The sequence below is a fragment of the Xiphophorus couchianus genome, chromosome 6, assembly GCF_001444195.1.
Source record: "Xiphophorus couchianus chromosome 6, X_couchianus-1.0, whole genome shotgun sequence".
Classification (NCBI taxonomy): domain Eukaryota; kingdom Metazoa; phylum Chordata; class Actinopteri; order Cyprinodontiformes; family Poeciliidae; genus Xiphophorus; species Xiphophorus couchianus.
The window spans coordinates 5,094,181-5,116,343 of record NC_040233.1 but is presented as its reverse complement, the minus strand read 5'-3'; the positions used below and the strand labels follow the sequence as shown (position 1 = coordinate 5,116,343).

General features: G+C 41.6%; 3 protein-coding genes across 7 annotated transcripts in view; 1 reads left to right on the top strand and 2 right to left on the bottom strand.

Annotated features, from left to right (window-relative positions):
• LOC114145917 (leucine-rich repeat-containing protein 52-like) overlaps positions 1-8,845 on the bottom strand; it is a 24,263-nt gene extending 15,418 nt beyond the window's left edge. For 2 of the 4 annotated variants that reach the window (XR_003595786.1, XR_003595787.1), the window contains exon 1: positions 7,743-8,843. Coding sequence is in view for 2 of the 4 variants with exons in the window: in XM_028019599.1 (XP_027875400.1) it covers positions 7,743-8,400 (658 nt within the window). In the remaining 2 variants the exon portion in view is untranslated. Of the gene's footprint in view, positions 1-7,742 lie in introns of all 4 variants that reach the window. The other 2 variants (XM_028019599.1, XM_028019598.1) reach the window with 2 other exon arrangements.
• LOC114145928 (relaxin-3-like) lies at positions 7,927-22,163 on the top strand. Its single transcript, XM_028019616.1, has 3 exons — positions 7,927-8,049; positions 21,085-21,211; positions 21,289-22,163. The coding sequence occupies exons 2-3, from the start codon at positions 21,106-21,108 to the stop codon at positions 21,438-21,440; spliced, it is 258 nt and encodes an 85-aa protein (XP_027875417.1). The 5' UTR covers positions 7,927-8,049; positions 21,085-21,105; the 3' UTR covers positions 21,441-22,163.
• On the bottom strand, positions 14,081-19,894 carry LOC114145912 (tubulin beta-4B chain-like). 2 transcript variants are annotated; one of them, XM_028019590.1, is made up of 7 exons: positions 19,533-19,894; positions 19,065-19,173; positions 17,372-17,482; positions 16,986-17,230; positions 15,944-16,266; positions 15,511-15,855; positions 14,081-14,905 (listed from the first exon to the last, which is right to left on the bottom strand). In XM_028019590.1, exons 1-7 carry the CDS (start codon positions 19,587-19,589, stop codon positions 14,758-14,760), a joined length of 1,338 nt encoding a protein of 445 aa, XP_027875391.1. In that variant the 5' UTR covers positions 19,590-19,894; the 3' UTR covers positions 14,081-14,757. The 2 variants fall into 2 exon arrangements, with proteins under 2 accessions (XP_027875391.1, XP_027875392.1); XM_028019591.1 differs by lacking the exon at positions 17,372-17,482 and having other exon boundaries at positions 19,533-19,892.

Sequence of the window (22,163 nt, the reverse complement as noted above, 5' to 3'; positions counted from 1 at the left end):
TCCTTTTCCCACACAGGATTAGAGAGGGAGTGGGGTCTTTGTGTCTGCCTGAGACCTCAGATAACAATGTTTCTCATCACCAGGCTTTAGGTGGGACTCCAACTAAGACCCTCTGAGATCCGCAAATCCCAACAAAACGTTGACTTTCCTCTTTTCAAGAGAACTGGTTGGAAGTACAGTAAGTTCAGTCAAAATCCAATACAGAGCATGATGGATGCGACACTTCAACAGCTGATGGGAGTGCCGTCTTGTTTTTTTTTAGTTAATGTTTTGCTAAAGCGAGACAGAACTGTAACGCTGCTACAGACACTGCTGGTAATTGGCATGTGTTTTATCAAAAGCTTTTGTGTTGTGAGGGATCAAAAGCTTTGAAATCCTCTGCAGTGGGAACAGTGTTACTGTCTCTCTGCACCAACACCCCAGAATACACACCATCACTTAGCCAGAGAAGAAGAAGAAGTGCTTTTGGACTTCAATGAAGATCTGCTGCTTCAACCCACTTGACACGAAGAAATCTTTCAGCACAAAGTGAGACGGATGACAGTAACTATGTCTCGTTCTGCACAGCCTCGCTCACGTGAATAGCTTATTAATATTCCCTCTCTAATTAACTGTTTGCAGGAGACGGTGGTGCATCTCATCGCAAACCTTCCTAAGGACATTTTATGATCTCATTCACTTCCCATCTTTAAGACTTTGTCTTAATTGATGAGGTTGAAGAGGAACCTCCGTTATCAAATCAGTCTATGTAGCCTTTTGCTAGTAGGCCAGTGTTACATTAAAATACTTTTTTTTATATCTTTACATCATGTTATCATGTTATTCCCTCATCAAAAACATACCTGGAGTGTTGCCCTGATTCTTTCATGCATGTTTGAGAAATCCTTTAATCTCCCATGGCAACCATGCAGCTGTGTAAAACGCCTGGGTGGACTTAGCCCCGCCTTCTAGAGAAAGATCCTCCTCAAAGCAGCAGGTTCCAAATTTCTACTCTTCCTCGTCACAGAGCAGCCTTCCCTTGTGATGTCCCCACTCAGCTCCTTCAGACTAGCCAGCTGCAATTAGCAAACACCTGGCGGAACTGCACATCTGCTGAGCTCATTATAGGAGCTACTCCTTCACCAGCAGATCTACTGTTAGCATCATAAGCTAATAATTGGACATTATCAGAATCCTGTGCCCATTAAAACATTGAAGCAACATGTTCAACATGTGTTGTCCGGTACCATCTGTGTGACTAATTTAATGACATGTTCAAATAAATAAGTTCTTACTCCAGCTTACTCCATATGGCAGCCATATTGGATTTTTAAAACAGTGTTGGATAAAAGTATAAAAAATATCTGGAGTAGTGTAGCTGGGAATTAAACTTCTGCTCCAGCTCCCTTGCCGCTTGTAATAAATAAAAACTAACTCTCTGTAGCTCTCCTCGACTTCCGTGACTCGAGTTTCTGGAAATTAGTTTATCGGGGTCTGCTTGGTTCAGATGTGCTGTAGAAAAATTCAAAGCGCGCTCTGATCCTCTCAGACAGCTGCTGCTGCTGCTGCTGCTGCTGCTGCTCTCTCTCTCTCTAACGATATGCTGTTAGAATCTCCGGCTTCATAAGAGCCCACTCTCCTTCCATGCCCATGGATCCCGCCCTCCCTGCATCCCATCATCTCTGTACGTATCGCAGGCCGAGAGCCGAGCTTCCTCCCTCCATCCTCACACAGTCGGCTCACGTTTGCACATCTACTCTCCGCGTGTCTCACAGGCAGGAAGGAAAACCCTTACGGAAAACCCTCCTCATCCTCCTGGCCCCCCAACCGGGACTGCCGTCAAAGAAGAGGGCTTTCCCTCTCTTCTTTCCGATTCACGCTCTGCTCCATTTCGAGATGCTTCCCTTACATAACAACTGACAGAGTGCTAATGTAGCCAGGAAGGCGAGACAGACAAGAATCTGTTGGTTCCTTTCTTGAGGTTTTTGTTCTCTCTCTCTCTCTTGCTTGGTGTTGTTGATTTTCTAAACTGAAGGAGACAACCATGCTCTCGTCCTAAACCAGTGTGAGATATGATTTTTTCCCCCCCTTCATCTAGCCTAGTGTTATTTTCAGCTAACCAAAAGGTATCGCCTCCCAGGGCTGCACCCGTCTACCACCGTCCCATGTTGTTCGTTTTTTTTTTTCATTTTTTTACGAAGTAATAGCAGTAGCTACATATTTTTCATTGACAGACAGCAGAAACCATTTTCATGTCAACGCATCCCTAACTATTACTTTTCTGTAGCGTAGAAAATCTTTGCTGGATCGCTCACTTTTTAAGCCAATGCTGACAAGAACTAGCCAAAAATCTGAAATTATATTCAGTGTAACATTGGAAATAAACAGCAGCAGTCTCGTAAAAGACCCCATTTTAAAAGGAATGTGTAAACTCCAGGGCTTTGGTTGGCGTTAGACAGTGAAACATAATTTAACAAGGATATTAATAAATAATAATAAACAAAGCTATTTATTTTCCCAAACAAAACATGGATCTGTTTAGCATGTGAAAACTATACAGCGGATTTCTTTGTTATGCTGGCTTAGAGGACAGGCTCATTTTGCCAGTCACACATGTGGCCCGATTAGCTTAGCGTAGCTTACCTGTATCTAACCCCATTTTATGCTAACTCTATTCAACTTAAATTAAAATGATTGAAACACTATAGCCTAAAAATAGCAAACAACTACATAAGAAAACCATTTATCTACTTTAAGAAGAGGTTGGGTTTTTTTAGTGCAGTATTTTTGCAGTTGTTTTTTCTTATTAAGAATCATAAATCAACCTGCCAATGGGACAAGAGATTGACATTAGCCACTTGGCTATAATCTTAAGTATTAATTAATATGTCATGTCCTATTTTTTTTTTTTTTTAGTAACTTCAATTAACAACAAAAAAATAGTTAGGCATTGTTAATCAACAAAGAGAGCATTTCTGTCATCTACTGACATGCAGGGTGGAGAAAAACGATCATTTATCTACAATATGAGATGGACAATCCAATTAAAAAAAAAAGAAAAAAAAGCTCCATCAAATCATACAGATTTCGCGTGCAGGGCCAAAGGATGCGCGCGTCGGAGGGTTCGGCTTCTCCTTTCCTGGCAGCTGTCACCGGAAGAGGCCGCAATCCAAGTCAGGCGAGACAAACGGTGACGAGCGGCGGGAAAACTGGGACGTCTCCGTGTTTCGCCGTGTGGCGAACCGCGCGGCGAGTGAGAAGCGGTACGGGGAGGGAGGGTAGTTCAGAGAGCGTGGAAATTGTATTACAGCCATGGTGTTAAAATTACGACTGGCTTCTTTGCTCAGTAAGAGGCGCTATAAATAGCAGCTGGCCTTTTGCACAGCGACATGTCCACACCGAACCAACGGCATCGTAAATCAAAGTTTAGGATTTGCTCAGAGTGTCGAAAGCGATTTTTCAAGTTGGCAGGGAAATAACTGCGGGGATCAATATTTGATGGGGGAGACCCACGATTCGTTAATCACACCTGCAGCATCGCGTCCCAGCGGCCGAGTGGAAAATTGATCGATTCGTCGTTTCTGGATAACAAGACTGTCGAGTTTCCTGTCAAAACCGCGGCTGGTGGAGCTGAAGTGGCTAAAAGAGAATCAAGAGACGCCATTCTTTCTGTTTTCTTTGTCATCATTTAACGGTCCAACAGTCTGAGTCAGACTTTAGAAAAGGCTTACAGAGGCAGTAACCCAGGGCAACCAAGTTTAGGGACTGCCCAAAAATTATATATATATATATATATATATATATATATATACATATATATATATATATATATATATATATATATATATATATATATATATATATATATATACATATATATATATATATATATATATATATATATATATATATATAGTGCATGATGTTTCACAAACAATACACCTCATTAGGTCTGAACCGATTAATCGGATTAATCAATTATTATTATTAAAAAAACATCAACTAATTTTGTAATCAATTAATTCTAAACTGGAGTCTCAAAAAATGCCATTTGCTGAAAGATATTCAGAGCCCAAAATATATTTATATTTAAGACTAAAACATCTTTGTTTGCTAATCTGTTCTAAGGAGAAATCCTCAAATGAAATAGTTTTAGCTTCACCTGGTTCAGATTTACTGAAGTAATGTGTCGTATTTTACACAATGAAATATTTTCTCATAAAAAAGGGATGTTTTTTTTTTTACTTGAATCTTTTCAAATATTTCTAGTATTGTAGATAAAAGGCTTAAGTTGTCAAATAAAATAAACTGTTGAATGGGCCATTTTATTACACTCGATTAATTGTCAGATCAGATTATTAAAACAATCGTTAGTTGCAGCCCTAGACCTCATCTTAAAGTCATGGACTTGTTTCACATGTGGTGGGGGGTTTTTCTAAATATTGTTGGATTTTTATGAATTTAAGCTAAACTCAAACATTGGAAATTTGCCACCTTTTTGGGCCCAACATGGAGAAATTCCAGACATTTCAAACCGACCATGCATCTAATTCAAACTCAGATTTGTATGACTGCTTATTAATGTTCTGTAATTTGCATGAGTACAAGTTGGGCTTTTTTTCCCCCTGTTCTCTGGGCTAGGGCACCAAAACTCCCTCCAGCCCAGGGGCCCTTATTTTTCTAAAATCTGGCCCTGCTCACATCTAAAAGTCATGGAACCGAAGAATGAGAGAGCAAATCATAAAACAAAGAAAAAAAATAAAATAAATTTCCACATTTTGGGGGTCAATTGCTTTCTATTTTGTTGGTCAAATTTCTTTGACCATTCCCAACCATCAACTACTATTTCATTTATTTGAATTTAACAGCATATACCAGAATACGTCTGATCTTAGGAGTTTACTGAACAGTCTGCAGAACATCGTCTCTAAACTGTTAGAATGAGATGTTGTTGGTGATTTTTTGGGTTTTTTTTTTTTAAATCTAATTATTTTTAATGTGCTCCTTTGCCTTGCAGTCTGTTGACACTTTTCCAGAAGTCTGACAGGCTGTTCAAGTGCAACATTTCAAACCTAATCTGAGTTGAAATGTTGTTTTATTTGCTTCTGTGATCGTCAATAATTATCATGCTAACTCAAACATTTGGCAGATAAATAAATTTTGGGACTTCTGCAGTTTTGTTTTGTTTTTTATATTTTACTATGTGTGTTTAACCCACAGTTTTTCACTGCGATTATAAAAATAACAGCAGTCCTGCAGGCTATTGGCCATTTACTTGTGTGAAATAATAACTGTTGCAGATGTTGCCCGGGTGATGTGAGGCGAAAGAAATTGTGCAGCTTCTGCGTGTGCGTGACAGGAGTGGTTCGTTTTCCAGCACAGTTTCTGTTAAAGAAGGAGAGAAAACTGTAAAACTCCCTGTGGGTAATTATAAAAATAGGATCTTAAGACGGAATCTAAAACTAACATATTGATTTTTACCACGCAAGTATCGATTAGATACCGACACTGACCTGGCATCAATATTATTGATGCATTTCGTTTCTGTTAATTTCAATAACAATGGCATACAAATAATAAAAAAAAGCAACTACATTTAAGTAAAAAATTTATATATGACCTGTAAAAATATAGAAATATACTTAGTTGGAGCTTATTTTTTCATGAATTGCTGCATCAGTGCGGCGTGACGTGGTTATACTGACGTGTTCAGGAAGCTCAGGCTGCTTTGCTACCAAAATCATCAACTGGATTTGACTCACAATCCTTCAAAGGCTGCGGTTATCCCTGTTGCTTCCCCCGTTTCTTTTTTTGTTTTGTTTTGTTTTTTAAAATCTCATTTTCCTTCCACTCAACTTTCCAATAATATGTTTGGACTAAAAGAAAACCCAAACATATTGTCATAATGTCATAACCTTTCCACATTAAAGGGCTTTTTAATTAGTCTTAGTTTTAGATATGCCTTAATAAAGACAAATTGATGTCAAAATTCAAATAATGTTAATCTGATGAGGACGTTTAAAAAAATATACATCAACGTAGCCCTAGATGACATTATATACTTATTTGTACTTGTGTTGGGTTTCATTTGTACTTCAACTTCTCCACGTTTTGTGATGCTACAGCCACAAAACTAAATGTGTGTTTGAGCCTTTTTATGCAACACATGAACTCAAAGTTGTGAAGTGGAGTTGGAAAATGATCAAATCAAACTTTTTTCTTTTTTTTTTAACAAAAAAAAAAACAAAAGAAAACTTGAAAAGCGCTGTGTGCATTTTCACTTAGACAACTCTTTGATTCCGCTAAATGAAAGGCAGCGCAACAATTGCCTAAAGAGTTTATGTCCTAGTAAATGAAGTTCATCTGCATATGATTTTGTCTCAGGACTTTATATGAACAAATATCTCCATAACATCGCCTAAAAAAAAAAACCACAAACACAACATGGGATCAGTTTCAGCAATGTTTTCATTACTGAAACGTTACTGTTTCAGTAATGAATCCATAAATCCACATAAATCCACAAATACGCCCCTAGTGCTGTTCAAAACATGCCAGACTCATCAGGGGCGGTGTAGATGGGAAGTGTAGGATGTACGATTTTTTTATGGAAAAGGAAATCAACATGGGGAGTGATAAGGTGGAGCACAAAGTAAAAAAATAAAAAATAAAAATTACCCTGGAAAATTTCTTTTGTTTGTTTACTTGCATACATGATATGTAAAAAAAACAACAACAAACAAACAAAAAAAAACATGGGATAAAGAAGATCATGAAGTTATAGTATTTTTTTAGAAGCAACATAAGTAGTGAACCTCCCATGTATCAGTTCAGACCCACTGATGTACAGGACTAGCATTGGCTAGCAGTGGACCGGGGCACCAAAACTGAGGCCCACATCATTCTGAATCCGGCCCTGCTGCCGAGAGCCACAAATAAACTTCCATGTAAACATTACACCAGATTAAAACACATATGTTCTTAGCTGACTTGTAAACGCGGTTGGTTGCACAGGTTTTTATTTTGGGGTATCAGACTAAAATTGAGAACAGATCTCAGTTTGTGTCACAAATTCAAACTTAAATACATTGAAGTTTGTGGCTGTGATCTGACAAAACATGAAAAATTCAAGGGGCCTTTTGCACTGAGGCAGGAGATGAGAGATTTTTATTTATTTAATTTATTTTCGATGAAAGTGTGTTTTGCAGACATTGTACTTAATATAAGAATCATAGGCCAATCAGGTGAGTTGTAATAGCATTTTGGGATTTTTATGAATTGAAACAATACTCACGTAATTGAAAATGACAAAGATATAGTTTTTGTCTGTTTTTTGGAAACAACATGGAGCAACTGGTCATTACATCACAGGTTCATACTTAATTATGTAGCTATAGGACAACCTATTAATCTACTGTAAATTGAATTAGCAAAAGAACTTTTTTTTTGTAGATGGGGCCCCAAAACGGTTTCAACCCAACGGCCCCAAATCCTTGTAAGCGGCCCTGATTATGTATCAATCAAAACACGTTTCATGTTAAATTCAGAATTTATCCAGGGTGATAATTCTGTATTTTTCTACGGTCTAATTATTTTTTATTTTGACAGGAGTTGCTTCCTGCTAACAGCCTCCAGTAAAAGGCCAGTCCATTACGTAACCGGGCTTTCTAATTAGCGCCAACTGGAGCGTGCGGCACGCGCTCCCTGGACTAACCGCTTCCTCACGTGACCCCGGGGTGAAAGTGAAAGCGAGCCGACAGGACCTTGGAACTTGAAGGTCTCCAGGTGGACCCACAGGCAGAGGTCCTCGTTGTCGCACTGGCAGCTCCACGGGTTCCCGCCGAGCCCCACGGAGCGCAGGGCGGCCAGCGCGAGCAGCGACGTGATGTTGAGCGCCGTCAGGTTGTTCCGGCTCACGTCGAGCACCTGCAGCGCCTCGTTCTCCGAAAAGGCGTCCGGGTGGATGTCGGAGAGCCCCGGGTTGTCCGTCATCCTCAGCATCACCAGGCTGGCCAGCGGCCCGAACGTCCGGTCCTCGATCCGGCGCAAGGTGTTGAAGGAGAGGTCCAGGTAGGCCAGCTTGCGCAGGTTCCCGAAGGTGGACTCGGACACCTCGGTCAGGGAGTTGTTGCTGCAGTCCAGGTAGACCAGGTCGGATAGGTAGTTGAGCGCCAGCGGCGGCAGCTCCGCGATGCGGTTGTTGGAGATGATGAGCTGCCGCGTGGCCAGCGGCAGGTCGGCCGGGAAGGCGACCAGGTGCTGCCCGGCGCACTGGACCACCAGCTGGTCGTCGCACACGCACCTGTCCGGGCAGCCGGCGGAGATGACCGGGGACGGCACGACCCCGGCGCCCAGGAGGAGCGCGAGGAACACTACGAGCTGCAGGGGTTGCGCGCTTGCTGGCTGCGGGGCAAGACGCATGACACCGCCGAGGGCTTCATCAAGCCCGTCTGGACAGAGACAGACACAGTCACATTCCTCATTGATGTGCCGTGAGAGGGGGAGGGGGGAGGGACGAGGTGGCCGAGTTGTTTTGTCCCCAGAAATGATTCCCACCGAGGTCCGATCCGAAATGCGTGGCCGCGCCGTGGCACGCTGCTGCCGCTGCGCGCCGAGTCTCACTTCATCCAGCCGGCCAGCTGCTCCTGGAGCCGGCGCGCATCCGCTGCCGCGTGAACTTGACCCCCGGATGCCTTCGCGCTGCCTCGCATTTTGATTTTCTCTCTCTTTTTTCTTTTTTTTTTCCTGTCGAGGTTATTTCTATGGCTTGCTATTCGCACGTCGTAAAAACCTCACAGCGTTTTCCCGTCTCAGTTGTTCCATTAGATTTTTTTTAATGTTGCCATCCTGGCGCTCACTGTAACTGAATCCAACTGCGCGGTGGGTAGAGGAGGAGGGGGTGGGGTGGGGGGGGGTGGGGGGGGGGGGGCAGGATGTGGAGTGAGCTCACGCTTTGGAGAGAGCTGGAGCACGAGCGCAGGGGTCTGGGTACCGGAGGGAATGCAGGGGCCAGTCTCACACATGGAGGAAGTACAAGCCCTGCACGTTTGGCATTTGGTGGTAAAGGTCACCTGGAATGCTTCCGCTGTGGGTCTGCGTGACTCAGGTGGGTTTCAGTAATTACAATCAGCTTGGTTAATAAGTGTCGGAGGACAAAGATGACAGGAACGTTCCACAAGCAGGGGCGGATCCTGCTTAAATTGGGAGCCCGGGGTAAACGCCCCCACACACCCCAACGCCCCCCCAAAGAAAACAACTCTGATCCATCTACCAACCTCTCGTTTGAATTAAAAGTGAACGCCGATGCAATTCAAATGCTTATGTGAAAAGAAAACGGATCAGGACATGAACTGCATCACAAGGAATTCTGGGTAAACACAACCAAAACAAACGTGAGCGTCTACAGCCCTAGCGAATAGTAATCCTAAAATCTGACGCTACTCCATTTTGTTTACATTTCACGTAGGAGGAAGTTGCGCTCATCGCGTTCTTCAGAGGTTTTCATGTCGTTTCTCTCACTGGTGATTGGCACAGCGCCACCACAGGTGACGGGTTTTCCAAAAGGTTTCGGCAACGCAGTGGGAAAGTGAACGGCAGCAACTGAAAATGTAAGAAAGTCAGGCGTGAAAAGACCCTGAAAGTTTTCAAAATCCCAAACGAAGTTTGACGACCTCTGACTGTGGAAAACGGTGGTTTAGGCTAAGCTTGTGTCTTTTAGACTTTTACCCTAGAAATGACAAAATGGAGGTCAAATTGCATTAACTGCTGTCTAAAACGTCACATTAGCACCAAATTAGAGACGCACTTAAAACTAAACAGCAAGTAAAGGGAGCGACTGAAGGATCTGTTCTACTTCGTTTCCGATTTCTCCGTAGCAGGTGACAGGACAGGATGCGATGGGTGGTCTCAGGCGCCGGCGGGGCTTATTTTTTTATTTTTACTCTGTGTGGAGTCCTGAATCTATTCTTGGTTCTGTGTGTAGGTGTTGAAGTGCTGAATCAGACCCAGCAGGATGGAGGAGGAGCAGCAGCAGGAGGAAGAAGACAGATGTTGCTGCTGATGAGTCGTATTAAACAAATTACCCCAAAATGGCAACCAGCAGCCCCTTTCTCCCCCCCCACACACACACTGACCACACTCTCTCCATATTCGCCTTCCACCCTCAGAGATCCACTAATAGAAAATCTGTTGGGTTTTCTGTCTATTCACGGCCTCTGTCAGGTTGCTCTCCATGTGGACTGAAGTCATCCTCGCCGCTGTTTAAGCCCTTAGAAACTGGCTCTCGGAGGACATCTAGTGTCGGCAACATGGAACTGCGTTTTAGGATCGATGCTTGACGGATGTTTTCACTCTCAGCTTTGTCACTGTTGTGAAATGGAAGTAAACGCGGAACCAGCGGACGTTTCACATGCTCTTAAAAGTTTACCCGTAAGCAAAAAAAAAGAAAAATTATCAAGAATAATCAAAATATTGTCTAAAAATAGGTTCAAAGTTAATGGTGGGTTTTCTTGAGGCCTCCACCAGAATTGATTATGCACCGACTGATGGCCAAGCAGTACGCAATGTTGGACTTTATGGAAAAGCGACAAAAATACAGGTGTTGCTGAAATGCAGACATAAAAGGTTCTGTTTGCTTCACAGTAAAAACCTTAAAGAAGTCACCTGCTCAGAAGGAACAACGCTTTTAACTTTTTAGCCTGCGTGTGTCGCAGGAGGAAGCTTGCCCTGCAGGATTGAGGACACCTGGAACCCAATTAACTTCTCACAAGGTGTGGAGCATAAAAGGAGACTACACCTGTTTTCTTTATGCCTGGACATGAAGAAAACAGTCCACCAACCTTCAGCTCGGTTGGTTTCCAGTGGTCACGTCTCTAACATCAGTAAGTAGTGATGGGCAAATGAAGCCTCATGAAGCAAAAAGGTTCATTACTCGACGCTCAAACCAACGCCTCCAGGTGAGACTGCAACCTGAACGCAGCGCCTCGGACCGCTCGGCCATCCTGACATCACGCAAATGTGTTAATGTCTTTTCTCTGAGAATTAGCATATGGGTGAAAACCACTTGGTTGATTGAGAGCTCTGCAAAGTTAAATTTTCTCTGTTATCTATTGGGATGATTTCATTCCTTACATGTGCAAATACCACAGCAGAGTCAGCAGTCAGTGGGTCCTCCATTTCAACTGCCTTACTTACTTACACCAAAAGTACAGGAGTCGAGTTAAAATGACGACTCTGAGAGTGCAGTCGAGGCAAATGAGAAAAGTCTTTCTGTCAGAAGTGGGATTCGAACACACGCCTCCAGGGGAGACTGCGACCTTAACGGGGTGCCTTGGACCGCTCGGCCATCCTGACTCCCATCCCTGGGGTGTGAGATGCCTTTTTATGCAGGATGTTCAAAGGGCGAAGAACACTTGACAATTCAATGAGGACTATGCCAAATGTTTGCTCATAGCGACAAGCAAAAGTTAGCAGTTTTTCCACTAAATTTCGGGTTGTGTTTGCATTGCTCCCATGCAACTTCTTACCATAATGTGTGTTGAGTGATGGTATTCCGGAGACCCACTGAACATCTCGTTGGTAGACCTGACCAGAAACTCACTTTCTTGGTCCATTTAAATGGAAGCAAATTGGGATTCGAACCCATGCCTCCAGTCTGCCTGTGACCTGAACGCATAGCCTTAGACCGCTCGGCCGTCCTGACTTCCTGAGTTGCGCACAAGCAGCTGGGTCTTAATAAAACAGGCCGTCCTTGAAATGTCAAATTCATGCATTTAAAACTTTTAGTCAAATGGACCAAAACTGAGTGGAGAGTACTTCTGTGCCAAGAAAAATAACATCAAGCAATAAAGTCCAATTATCTCTTTTTATTTTTTTGCTGTAGAAGATGGGTGTTGCAGACCCAATTTCTTTGCACATTTGCATTTAGTTTTCAAATTCTTTTAAGCCCAGATTAAATTTATTTTCAGTTATAAAAACAGGATTTGGGTCGCAATCTTTCAAAACACTTGCTGTAGTTAGTCGAGTTTAAATAAAAGCTGATTTAGGTGAAGTCGGCTTATAAGTGAAAACCTTCTGAACAGATGTAGTTCTTACTGTAAAAGCCTGGTTGTAAAAAAGGCAAATACTTTTGTGCCGTGCTTAATATTTCCCAGTGTAAGAAAATTGCTGATATTACCATGATTAAAAATAAAAAGTTTAAAAAATACATTTGGATCATTCTTTAGATCATGAATCTGTTAACGATGCACCAATCATTATTTAAATTGATTAAAAAGGTCCAAGATAAAGCAATGCCTCATACTGAGGATGCATGCAGGTTTATTATAGAGATATTTACTCAGCTGAATCACTTCCTGTAGTCTTTTAACTGTACTCACCAAAGCCTTGGCAGCCATCTTTCTTTCCCAACACAACTGATTTTCAACCATGAACTTCAGATTCCAACATGGTAGCTGCAGCAAAACCTTTGCAGGTTACATGATAACGGCAAAAAAAAAAAAAAAGACCTGAAGTCAGATTTAATCCAGCAGAATGCTTCTCAGATTCTCAGCAGAGAATCAAAACTAACCTCCATACATTCTGCGTCTCTTAATCCATCTGTGAGTAATACACGTTTATCCATGAATTACTTATTAAAAAATATACAATAAAGTTTTCTCAAGCAAGTTTTCCTTTATTTTTGGTTAACCTTTGTGTCAGGATTTTTTCCCAATTTTTTATTTTCTTTTCTTAAGGCATAAAAAAAAAGTAGAAAAAAGAATTTGTAAATATATATATATATATATATAATTTATTTTATTTTAGGTGATCAATTGTAATTTTCTCCACATACAAAGTTGTTATTTGAAAAGTACATCAGTAGTATTGTTCTTTAGGGGTTTTCTGATGTCACAATATTTTTTACCTGCAAGAGTCGCCTACACTACAGTAGAAGGAGGGACTGGGTCGGTTGGCATGCTCTTTGGTCTGTCGGCCATTTTGGATTTAACAAAATGCTTTCTTGCATTTGCAGCTGATGGCCAGTAGTTAACATAAAAATCCGCAAGAAGCACAAGAAAATGGCTTTTGGATAGCTGTCCACTGTAAGGCAAGGCAACTTCATTTATAGAGCACCTTTCAGCCAAAAACAATTCAAAGTGCCTGTAGAAGAAAGTTAAAAACAACATACAAGAAGATAAATCAAGCAAATTAAAAATAAACACAGTAAATAAAAAATGTTAAATATAGTGAACGAATAGAATTAAAAAGTTTAAGCATAGGCAACTTCAAATAAGAAGGTTTTTAACCTTGTTTTAAATAAACTGAAGGTAGGGGCAGTTTTACAGTGAGCAGGAAGCTTATTCCAGAGCGCTGGAGCATAAAAACTAAAAGCTGCTTCACCATGTTTAGTTCTGACTCTCGGATTAAGTAAGTTTGATTCTGATGATCTTAAAGGTCTGAGTGGTATACAGGGTTGAAGATCAGAAATGTAGTCTGGGTTTCTATTACGAAGTGCTTTGTAAACTATTAAGGAGATTTTAAATTCTATTCTTTGAGTAACAGGCAGCCAGTGCAGGGATCTTAGAACTGGACTGATATGCTGATCTCTTTTTGTTTTAGTAAGGACTCTTGCAGCAGCATTCTGCTGTGGTGACCACTATGCATGAAAGAGTTAATTTATGCAGAGATAAGTGAACAGATTTCAACTGAATGTTCAGCTTAGATTTCATTTCAATGCAAATCATGAACGTTCTGTTGCTCTGCTTCTGCTGCAGAAAGTTGGACCAGAACTTTTGTTTCTTCCTCAGGATCCAGAGTTCTGCAGATCATCACCAACTTCAGCTGTTGTGTGTTAGATGGATCTGAAAGTATTCTATGAGTTTAGTTTTATTATTGTTTCAGATCATTGCATCATGTTACTGCGCATGTGCTGAATTTTAATTCCATATGGCTCAAAGGTTTCCTCCGATCAAATACAATGCTGCCATTTGGCCAGCAGATGTCGCCCTTTACACACTGGCTCTGTAACATCCAGATTTATTTCCTTCATTTTCAACATGAAAGCATTAAAATTGCCCCGAATATGCCTTCAACTGACAAAAATCACCAATTCACAGCTTAGTACCAGGGTAAAAACCTTTATTTGAAACTCTATGAAGTTACTCCATCAAGTTATTAATGAAAAGCTATTTATGAAACCATCCTAAATACATCAGACTGAAAATTACAAAATCCAAAGATAGACAAACGTACAGAGCCCATCCGGTGACATGGGAATTAAAAAACACGCTTGGCCATACCTCTTCATAATGACGTTGTTACCACAAGATATTATATAGTTGTGTTTTCTTCTCCCATGTGGCTAGACCTGGGAGTTCTGTACCAACTGGTCAGGATTATGTAGAAAAATAAACAGCTTTAAAGAAATGCATTGTGAGCGGGCAATGTGGAGGTCAGGCTGGAGGAGTTACAACATTCAGAAAAACACTCAGTCCCAGTTAAAAAATGAGCGACCACATAAAAACAAACCGTTCACAGAAAAAAGCTTCAATATCCAAAACATTCAAAATGCTACGGAGCAGAATTACAGGTTAATAAATTTATGTTCCAGAAGAAAATTCTAATGTAATATTTAACATGTTTTCTGCAAAGCCTGAAAACAATTCTAAAACTTTTAAAACAAGCAAAACTGGTGACATTTATCACACCTTAATTGTCATTGGTTTGACACTTTGAACAAAGAAAGAAACGGTGAAATCTAACAATGTTGCCCAGGAGCAAAGCTGCCACATGAGCTGCTTATGCCATGTCTTCTTCTCCCTCCTCTTCAAACTCGCCCTCCTCCTCGGCCGTGGCGTCCTGGTACTGCTGGTACTCGGACACCAGGTCGTTCATGTTGCTCTCCGCCTCGGTGAACTCCATCTCATCCATGCCCTCGCCGGTGTACCTGCAACGAGACAACATTAGCGTCTGTGCCTTACAATAGAACGCCACTGTCTTCTAGTACACCTGATAAACTCCGTTAGATTGAGGATCAAAGTTGGAACATTTGTTACATTTTCAGAGTGCGGTTCATTTTCACACTGCACTGTCAAGCAGACCAAACCTGTTGAAAAACCTGTTACCCTCTTTGTATCAAGGAAGGAAAAAGAACTACTGAAGGAAACTAGAAGAAAACTTATGAGTAAGACACTGAGCGCTACTTCCTTCTTCATGGAAAGTAAATGGAATGGCGTCAGATTTTAGTGGTTGTAAGATTTCGCTTCTGTCTTTGACCATGTGCTATTTCTTCTGCTAACGCGTTTGTTTTGGATGCATTTACCCAGAATGCCCTACGTTAAACTTGGCTTCCTGCTTTTGGAGAGGTCTCTGGGACACTTGCATTCACATATGAATTTGAACTGCATCAAAGTTCATTCAACCGAATTGAGACCAAGGTTTTTTCAGTTTACCAGTTGTTTTATTGGTCCACGTTGGTTTAATAGCACATTCACATCTCCCCGAACGAATTCTCTAGGCAAACAGACTAGCGTTTGATTAACCCTAACTGACCAGTGAAGGAAGGCCTTGCGGCGGAACATGGCGGTGAACTGCTCCGAGATGCGCTTGAACAGCTCCTGGATGGCCGTGCTGTTTCCGATGAAGGTGGCAGACATCTTGAGGCCGCGTGGCGGGATGTCGCACACGGCCGTCTTCACGTTGTTGGGGATCCACTCGACGAAGTAGCTGCTGTTCTTGTTCTGAACGTTCAGCATCTGCTCGTCCACCTCCTTCATGGACATGCGGCCGCGAAAGATGGCGGCCACCGTCAGGTAGCGGCCGTGACGCGGGTCACATGCCGCCATCATGTTCTTGGCGTCGAACATCTGCATGGTGAGTTCAGGGACTGTCAGGGCCCTTGGAAAAGAGAAGACATTAAGTTGGAATTAAGTATCTAAAGAAGTGGAGGATAATCCTAATATAATGGGGGACTGAGCGTCTTCACCGGTACTGCTGGCTGCCGCGGCTCGTCAGTGGGGCGAAGCCCGGCATGAAGAAGTGCAGTCTGGGGAATGGCACCATGTTGACGGCCAGCTTCCTCAGGTCTGCATTCAGCTGGCCGGGGAAGCGCAGGCAGGTGGTGACGCCGCTCATGGTGGCCGACACCAGGTGGTTCAGATCGCCGTATGTGGGCGTGGTGAGCTTCAACGTACGGAAGCAGATGTCGTACAGCGCCTCGTTGTCGATGCAGAAGGTCTCGTCAGTGTTCTCCACCAGCTGGTGGACAGAAAGGGTGGCGTTATAGGGCTCCACCACGGTGTCCGACACCTGTCAGGAGGGGAATACAGAGAGAAAAATGGAACCTAGTTTAAGATTGGAAGAATGATTTCTGAAGGTTTCACCAACCCAATTATAAGACTTTTTAAGATGACTATGAATAAAATTTAAGACCCATATAACAACAGAAATGTACAGAAGAAATTTCTAGCTTAGTGCTTCTCGTACTAAAACTACAGTTTTTTTTGGTACTCAACATACATAGAACCTTATGGGCTGGCAACAGAAGAGAGTCAATGGTAAAGATGAATGTTGTTTACCCAACTGGCAATAAACTTACCTGGCATGGACATAAAGAAAAAGATAGCAAGCAAGGGAACCAGTTGGCTCAATTCCCACATGTCAATGTATTTAATTTTTTTAGATTAATTTAGGACATTTTAAGGCCTTACTTTGAGATACACAAATTTAAGTCTTAAGTATGTGTGGACACCTTGAGGAAGCAGTTCTGAAGAAGAGCATCATTTGTGAACAGAAGTGAACATCATTACCTACCTAAAATTATGACCTAAATCATTTTTTGCCAAGAATGATATGAGTAAAAACATATAATAATAATAATAATAATAATAATAATAATAATAGTAAATAAATTATCACCACCTCTTTATTGAAAAAAAGATGAGTAAAGCAAAATATATGAATAAAATCCGTTTTGGGGGGGCACTTGGCCCCATTATTTAAGGTTTAAGGAAGGTGACGATATAAACCTTGGGTGACGGCACCACGCTGAACGTGTTCATGATGCGGTCTGGGTACTCCTCTCGGATCTTGCTGATGAGGAGCGTGCCCATACCGGAGCCGGTGCCTCCTCCCAAGGAGTGGGTGAGCTGGAAGCCCTGCAGACAGTCGCAACCCTCTGCCTCCTTTCTCACCACATCCAGGACCGAGTCCACCAGCTCTGCTCCTTCGGTGTAGTGACCCTTAGCCCAGTTATTTCCAGCGCCGCTCTGACCTGTTACAGATCAAAGTATTTAATTTAAATAATAAAAAAAAAGTCAGAAAAATCCTGACATACTAAATTAACACTCCAGTTTTGTTTGGCGGCCCCCAAATTTTTTTAATCAAAACTAAATTCTTACAGAAAAATGCATACCAAAAACAAAATTGTCAGGTCTAAACACTTGGCCAAAAGGTCCAGACCTCACAGAGTCCATGGTGCCTGGCTCCAAGTCGACCAGCACAGCACGAGGGACATATTTTCCACCTAGTAGAGAGAGGGGAGAGGATGTAATAGTCATACAAAATAGGGTTGAAACAATTCCTCAAGTGATTCGTGTGCCTTGATCATTAAAATTCCTCGAGGAAAATTTATCTGCCTCGAAACTTTGTTAAATTATGTTTTATTATTTAGCGCACCGTGTTCCGGCCTGGTCAATATTTGCCTTGCGAAGCGCTCTCACCTCTGCCTGAGTTGTTGACGAAAGCTAAGTGTTAACAGCATAACGTCCAATTTTCAAGTTGGCTCTGGGAGGATTTTATTGATTCATGACAATGTCCGAGCTTTTATCATTTTTCGGGGGACCAATAAGCATCCTTAAAATGACTGGCGCGATGCCTGGAGTACGGCAACATTTTCCCTCCCGGAGCTGCTGCCTGTTGGCGGTGCAAAGCGAACGGCGGCGAAGAGCGCTGCAGGTGTATTTATACATGTAAGCAGATAGAATGAACACTGCGTGGGGCTGTTGATGCTTACAGCGCAAGTGTAGCTTTACGGACGAACCGGAAAATTAACTTCATATCATCCAGGTCTCAACAAACGGGTGGCGGAGCTCATCGTGGCTCCACCCCTTGCAGCTGGTAGATGTTTCTGTGACGAACTAAGGAGCCAAATTGCTAGCATGAACAGAAAAGCTATAAATGGCTGGGGAAGGTGGAGTTCATCTATTAAATTGACTGGAGATTAATACATAAACGAAAAGCTGGAGTATACACTTTTTTAATATAAGCGTATTTATGAGCCTGCCTCTTTATTATTAAATTGAATATAATTTCAGATTTTTGTATAATTTTTCTTCAGGTTAACTTAGAAAGTGAGCTATGATTGTTACAGGTTAATTTTCTAAACTACAAAAACATAACTGTTAGGGAAGTTCAAATATGAAAAATTGGACTGATGTTCCAACATCAGTCTAATTTTTCAGTATTACTATTACATACCAATTTGATAGTAATACTGCTGTTATGTTAGATTTACCAGTATTTTATTGTATAATATTTTTTAATCCGATTACTCGATTAATCAAAGAATAATCGATAAGATTACTCATTTACTAAAATATTCATTTACAACAGACCTAATACAAAAACACTGTAACAACCTTACCTGGTTGACAAACAAAATCTGGATAACATTGTAATGAATGGATCAAAAATGATTTGTGGAAAATGTGAAGTATAAACTGTTTGAGGAACAGTTGTCAGAAATCTATGTGCACTCGTAATTTCTTTTTAGCATTTATGAGGAAAAAAAATGTTAGCAACTGGTAACTTTTTTTAATTGTGTGTAGAAGCCTTCATTTGAGAATAGTCAGTGAGGAAAGCAAAAGAGAGTCGGCAGGGGTCGTCGGGCGGCTGGGGTCGTGGGGCGGGACTCGAACCCGTGACGGTCAGAACTGAGGCCTACGTATATTTGGTCGCAGGCTCTACTCTTTCGCCACTGCGGCGCATCGTAGCTTGGACAACATCATTGTGCATCATTGAATATTCTAATGAGGCCCTTTGTGTAAGGTAATGGTACTGAAGCGTTTCCTCCACTGACTGCACTGTGAAGCGAAGTGTGAACAAACCTGATGCCTCGTTGTAATAAACGTTGATCCGGTCGAGCTGCAGGTCGCTGTCTCCGTGGTACACCCCGGTTGGGTCAATGCCATGTTCGTCACTTATTACCTCCCAGAACTACAACCATGGAGACAGGAAAAATGACATTTAAACTAGCGGGTTGAGCGGGAAAGTAACGGAAACCAACGGCTACGGCTAGCATTTTAGCTAACGGCTAAGTTAACGTTTTTTGGCCTCGACCTAAATGTAACTATTAAGTCGGTGTTAAACAATGTAAGATGTGTTAATGACATGCTAATTCATTTTCTGTGGCTTTAGATTCCCATTAAGCTAGCACTTACCTTGACCCTTTTTTTTTTTTTTTTTTTGCTAAGCTAGCTAACGCTAATTTAGAAGCCCGTCCAAACTAAATGCAACTTTTCAGTTGGTGTCCCAACGAATTTAGGCATCATTTTTTAAAATGAATGTTAACTTACTTTCGCACCAATCTGGTTTCCACATTGACCAGCTTGAAGATGAAGAATTTCCCTCATTTTTATCGAAATAAAGCTTTCTAATAATCCAACGAGTAACGTTGAGTCTCGTGCGGCAATCCGTTAATTAATGGAGGGAACTCTTTCTTCTTCGCTTTTTGACGGATGAAAGTCCGGATTGATACTGGAATATCTATTGTCCGATAGCAGACCTTTAAAATCGATTCTCTATGTCAGGTATAAATACTTTCAATACTTCATTCACTTTAGATAATGCATCTTAAAGAGTGCATCTTAGAAAGTGACTGAATTATTGTGATTTTTCCTCAACGAGACGGCGTTGATGGGAACTACTTTTTACTCCGCCTGCAAGCGTGTAGGACTTAATGCGCAGGCGCTAAAGAAAAAATAAGTCGAGCCTGGAGCTAGTTCATCTTTCATTTTAGTAGTTCTTAATTAAACAAGGATTTATTTCAGTAGGGTTACTACGACAAAACGTATTAGGGTAATTGTAGAAAAAAAAGGAGGCGTAAACTTCCGCCAAAAGACTCAGATATTTTGATATTAATCTCAAGAATTTTCTAGAAAAAAAGAGGAAATTTCTGAGTTTGAAAAGTCGAAAGTTAGCAAGAAAGAAACTCAGCCATTTTTTAATCTCGCAGGTTTAGCAGTCATGAGGCCTGGGTGTGGCTGGTGAACCTGAACTTAGCTTTCGAGTTTGGTGAGATACACCTAATTCATTATTTAACAAGGAGGGAGGTGGGATCCTTGTCTGATAGTAGAAAACCAAAATGCAATATTTTTTTATTATACTGTACGTTCATTTCAGGTGTAGGGGGACAATTAAAGTATAACTCACAGCACTATAAAAACCAAAAACAGGTCTAATTCTTAGCCTATAAAATAGATTCCTGAGTAATAATAGTAACATAATTATATTACAGCATCATCTGGTGTAAATTACAGCAGGAAACTGCATCGTAAAAAAAACTAACTATAATGGTAATTTTAACATGAATCGGCTTTTACTATGACAAACAGACAGGTAACAAGTTCTTTATGGCTGAAGCTGTTCCTTTGACATGTGTACCTGCAAATGCTTTTTTTTTTTCTCAGAATTGCTGTTTGCAATAGCCACATACATTCCACTTTGTTGCTATGTAGAAAGCAATCAGATCCACATGTTATCTCAAGAAATCCATTAAGTGACTCTCAACTAAATCCCCGGCAGTAAAATCTCAGCGGGTCAGATGTAAAAGGGATCTTCTCTCTACGAAAATGTAGCTTATCGGTCATCTTTACAGCAGCCTAGATTCCCACACATATCCCAAATCACCAAAGCGACATCTGTTTGGCGAAAGCACACGATGATTTCCAAAGATAACAAGGGGCATTTACACAGGAATCGCCCGGGGGTGGAGGGGGGCGAGACTCGGTGGATGCTGTATAAATAGAGGCTGCTGAGGACGGATGTTGTGTGAATTTGAACAACATGAGATCGTCACTCCAACTCGGCGTTCTGCTCTGCTGCCTGTTGTGTGCCGCAAACCTTCAGGCCCAGGAGAACAGGAATTCCATGCGGCTTTGTGGCCGGGCTCTTGTGCGAGCGTTGGTGTTCACCTGCGGAGGGTCCAGGTGGAGAAGACACCTGGGGGAGGAGGAGAAGGGGTTTCTGCCAGACGGTCAGTGCTCGTTAGCTCGATAAACTGCGGCAACGTTGATGTCTTAGTACAAATCTGACTCATTTGTTTCACGACAGACTTCTGGGAAGTCAACGGAGAAGAGCCGGACTTCGTGAAGTCAGGAGAGCTTCCAGGGATGGACTATCATCGCAGGGACCAGGACCAGGCCTTGATAACAACGTGCTGTCAAAAAGGCTGCCGAAGAAATGAGCTGTCCATGCTGTGCTAGAGGGGAAGCTCGTCTATCAGATGCCGTCATATTTCAGTCACAAATGTATCCATAATGTTGGGATTTGCCATATAGGAACGAATAAAAGGCATCATGAATGTTTGTCCAAAGTACTCGTTTAATGATTAAGTTGTTCACGAAGAGGAAAGCCTGTATGTAAAAGTAGTCTGAGAACGGAGCCCAGGGGAGCCCCAAGATGTATTTGTTTGCCCAGATTTGTGATTGCCATGGATTGTTTTGTGGTCGTTTAGAACAGTAATAAAGAATTCTACTAATTTTTCAAGTCTGTCAATTAGTATGTTGAGAACAACTTTGTCAAACGCAGCACTGAAATCAAGTTATTCCAAGTCAAAAGTTTTAAACTCGTCAACCTAAAGCAGTCTCTGTGTTGTGACGTCGTCTACAGCCTGAATGAAAAGCACTAAAGAGGTTATCCTTATCATGAGGAGGTACATTAGATCATAAACTGTCTTTTTAATACTCTTTGAAATGGTGTATTGGACATGGGTCTGTATTTACTGATTATTGGCTTTGATTTGAGTGAGAGCTTTTACTGCTCCACACGCGGTGAGGAAAAACACTCATAAAACCTGTTTGGTTTAGACTTTATGGCCATCATTTCCGATTTAAGACGCCGGGTAGAAGGTTGTACATCCTGTGTATGCCATTTTGTCATAAATGAGTTGTGAAGTCAGTTTACCTAATTTTCATGCTGTAAAATGA

Bases quoted from the DNA above. Each gene is read 5' to 3' on its own strand.
- LOC114145928 (XM_028019616.1), top strand. From the start codon at position 21,106: ATGCGGCTTTGTGGCCGGGCTCTTGTGCGAGCGTTGGTGTTCACCTGC. The intron at 21,212-21,288 runs GTCAGTGCTCGT...GTTTCACGACAG, and splicing joins GAAGGGGTTTCTGCCAGACG to ACTTCTGGGAAGTCAACGGA.
- LOC114145912 (XM_028019590.1), bottom strand. From the start codon at position 19,589: ATGAGGGAAATTCTTCATCTTCAAGCTGGTCAATGTGGAAACCAGATT. The intron at 15,856-15,943 runs GTGAAGACGCTC...CTCTTTTCCAAG, and splicing joins CGCGGCAGCCAGCAGTACCG to GGCCCTGACAGTCCCTGAAC. The intron at 14,906-15,510 runs GTCAGTTAGGGT...GTCTCGTTGCAG, and splicing joins CGCAAGGCCTTCCTTCACTG to GTACACCGGCGAGGGCATGG.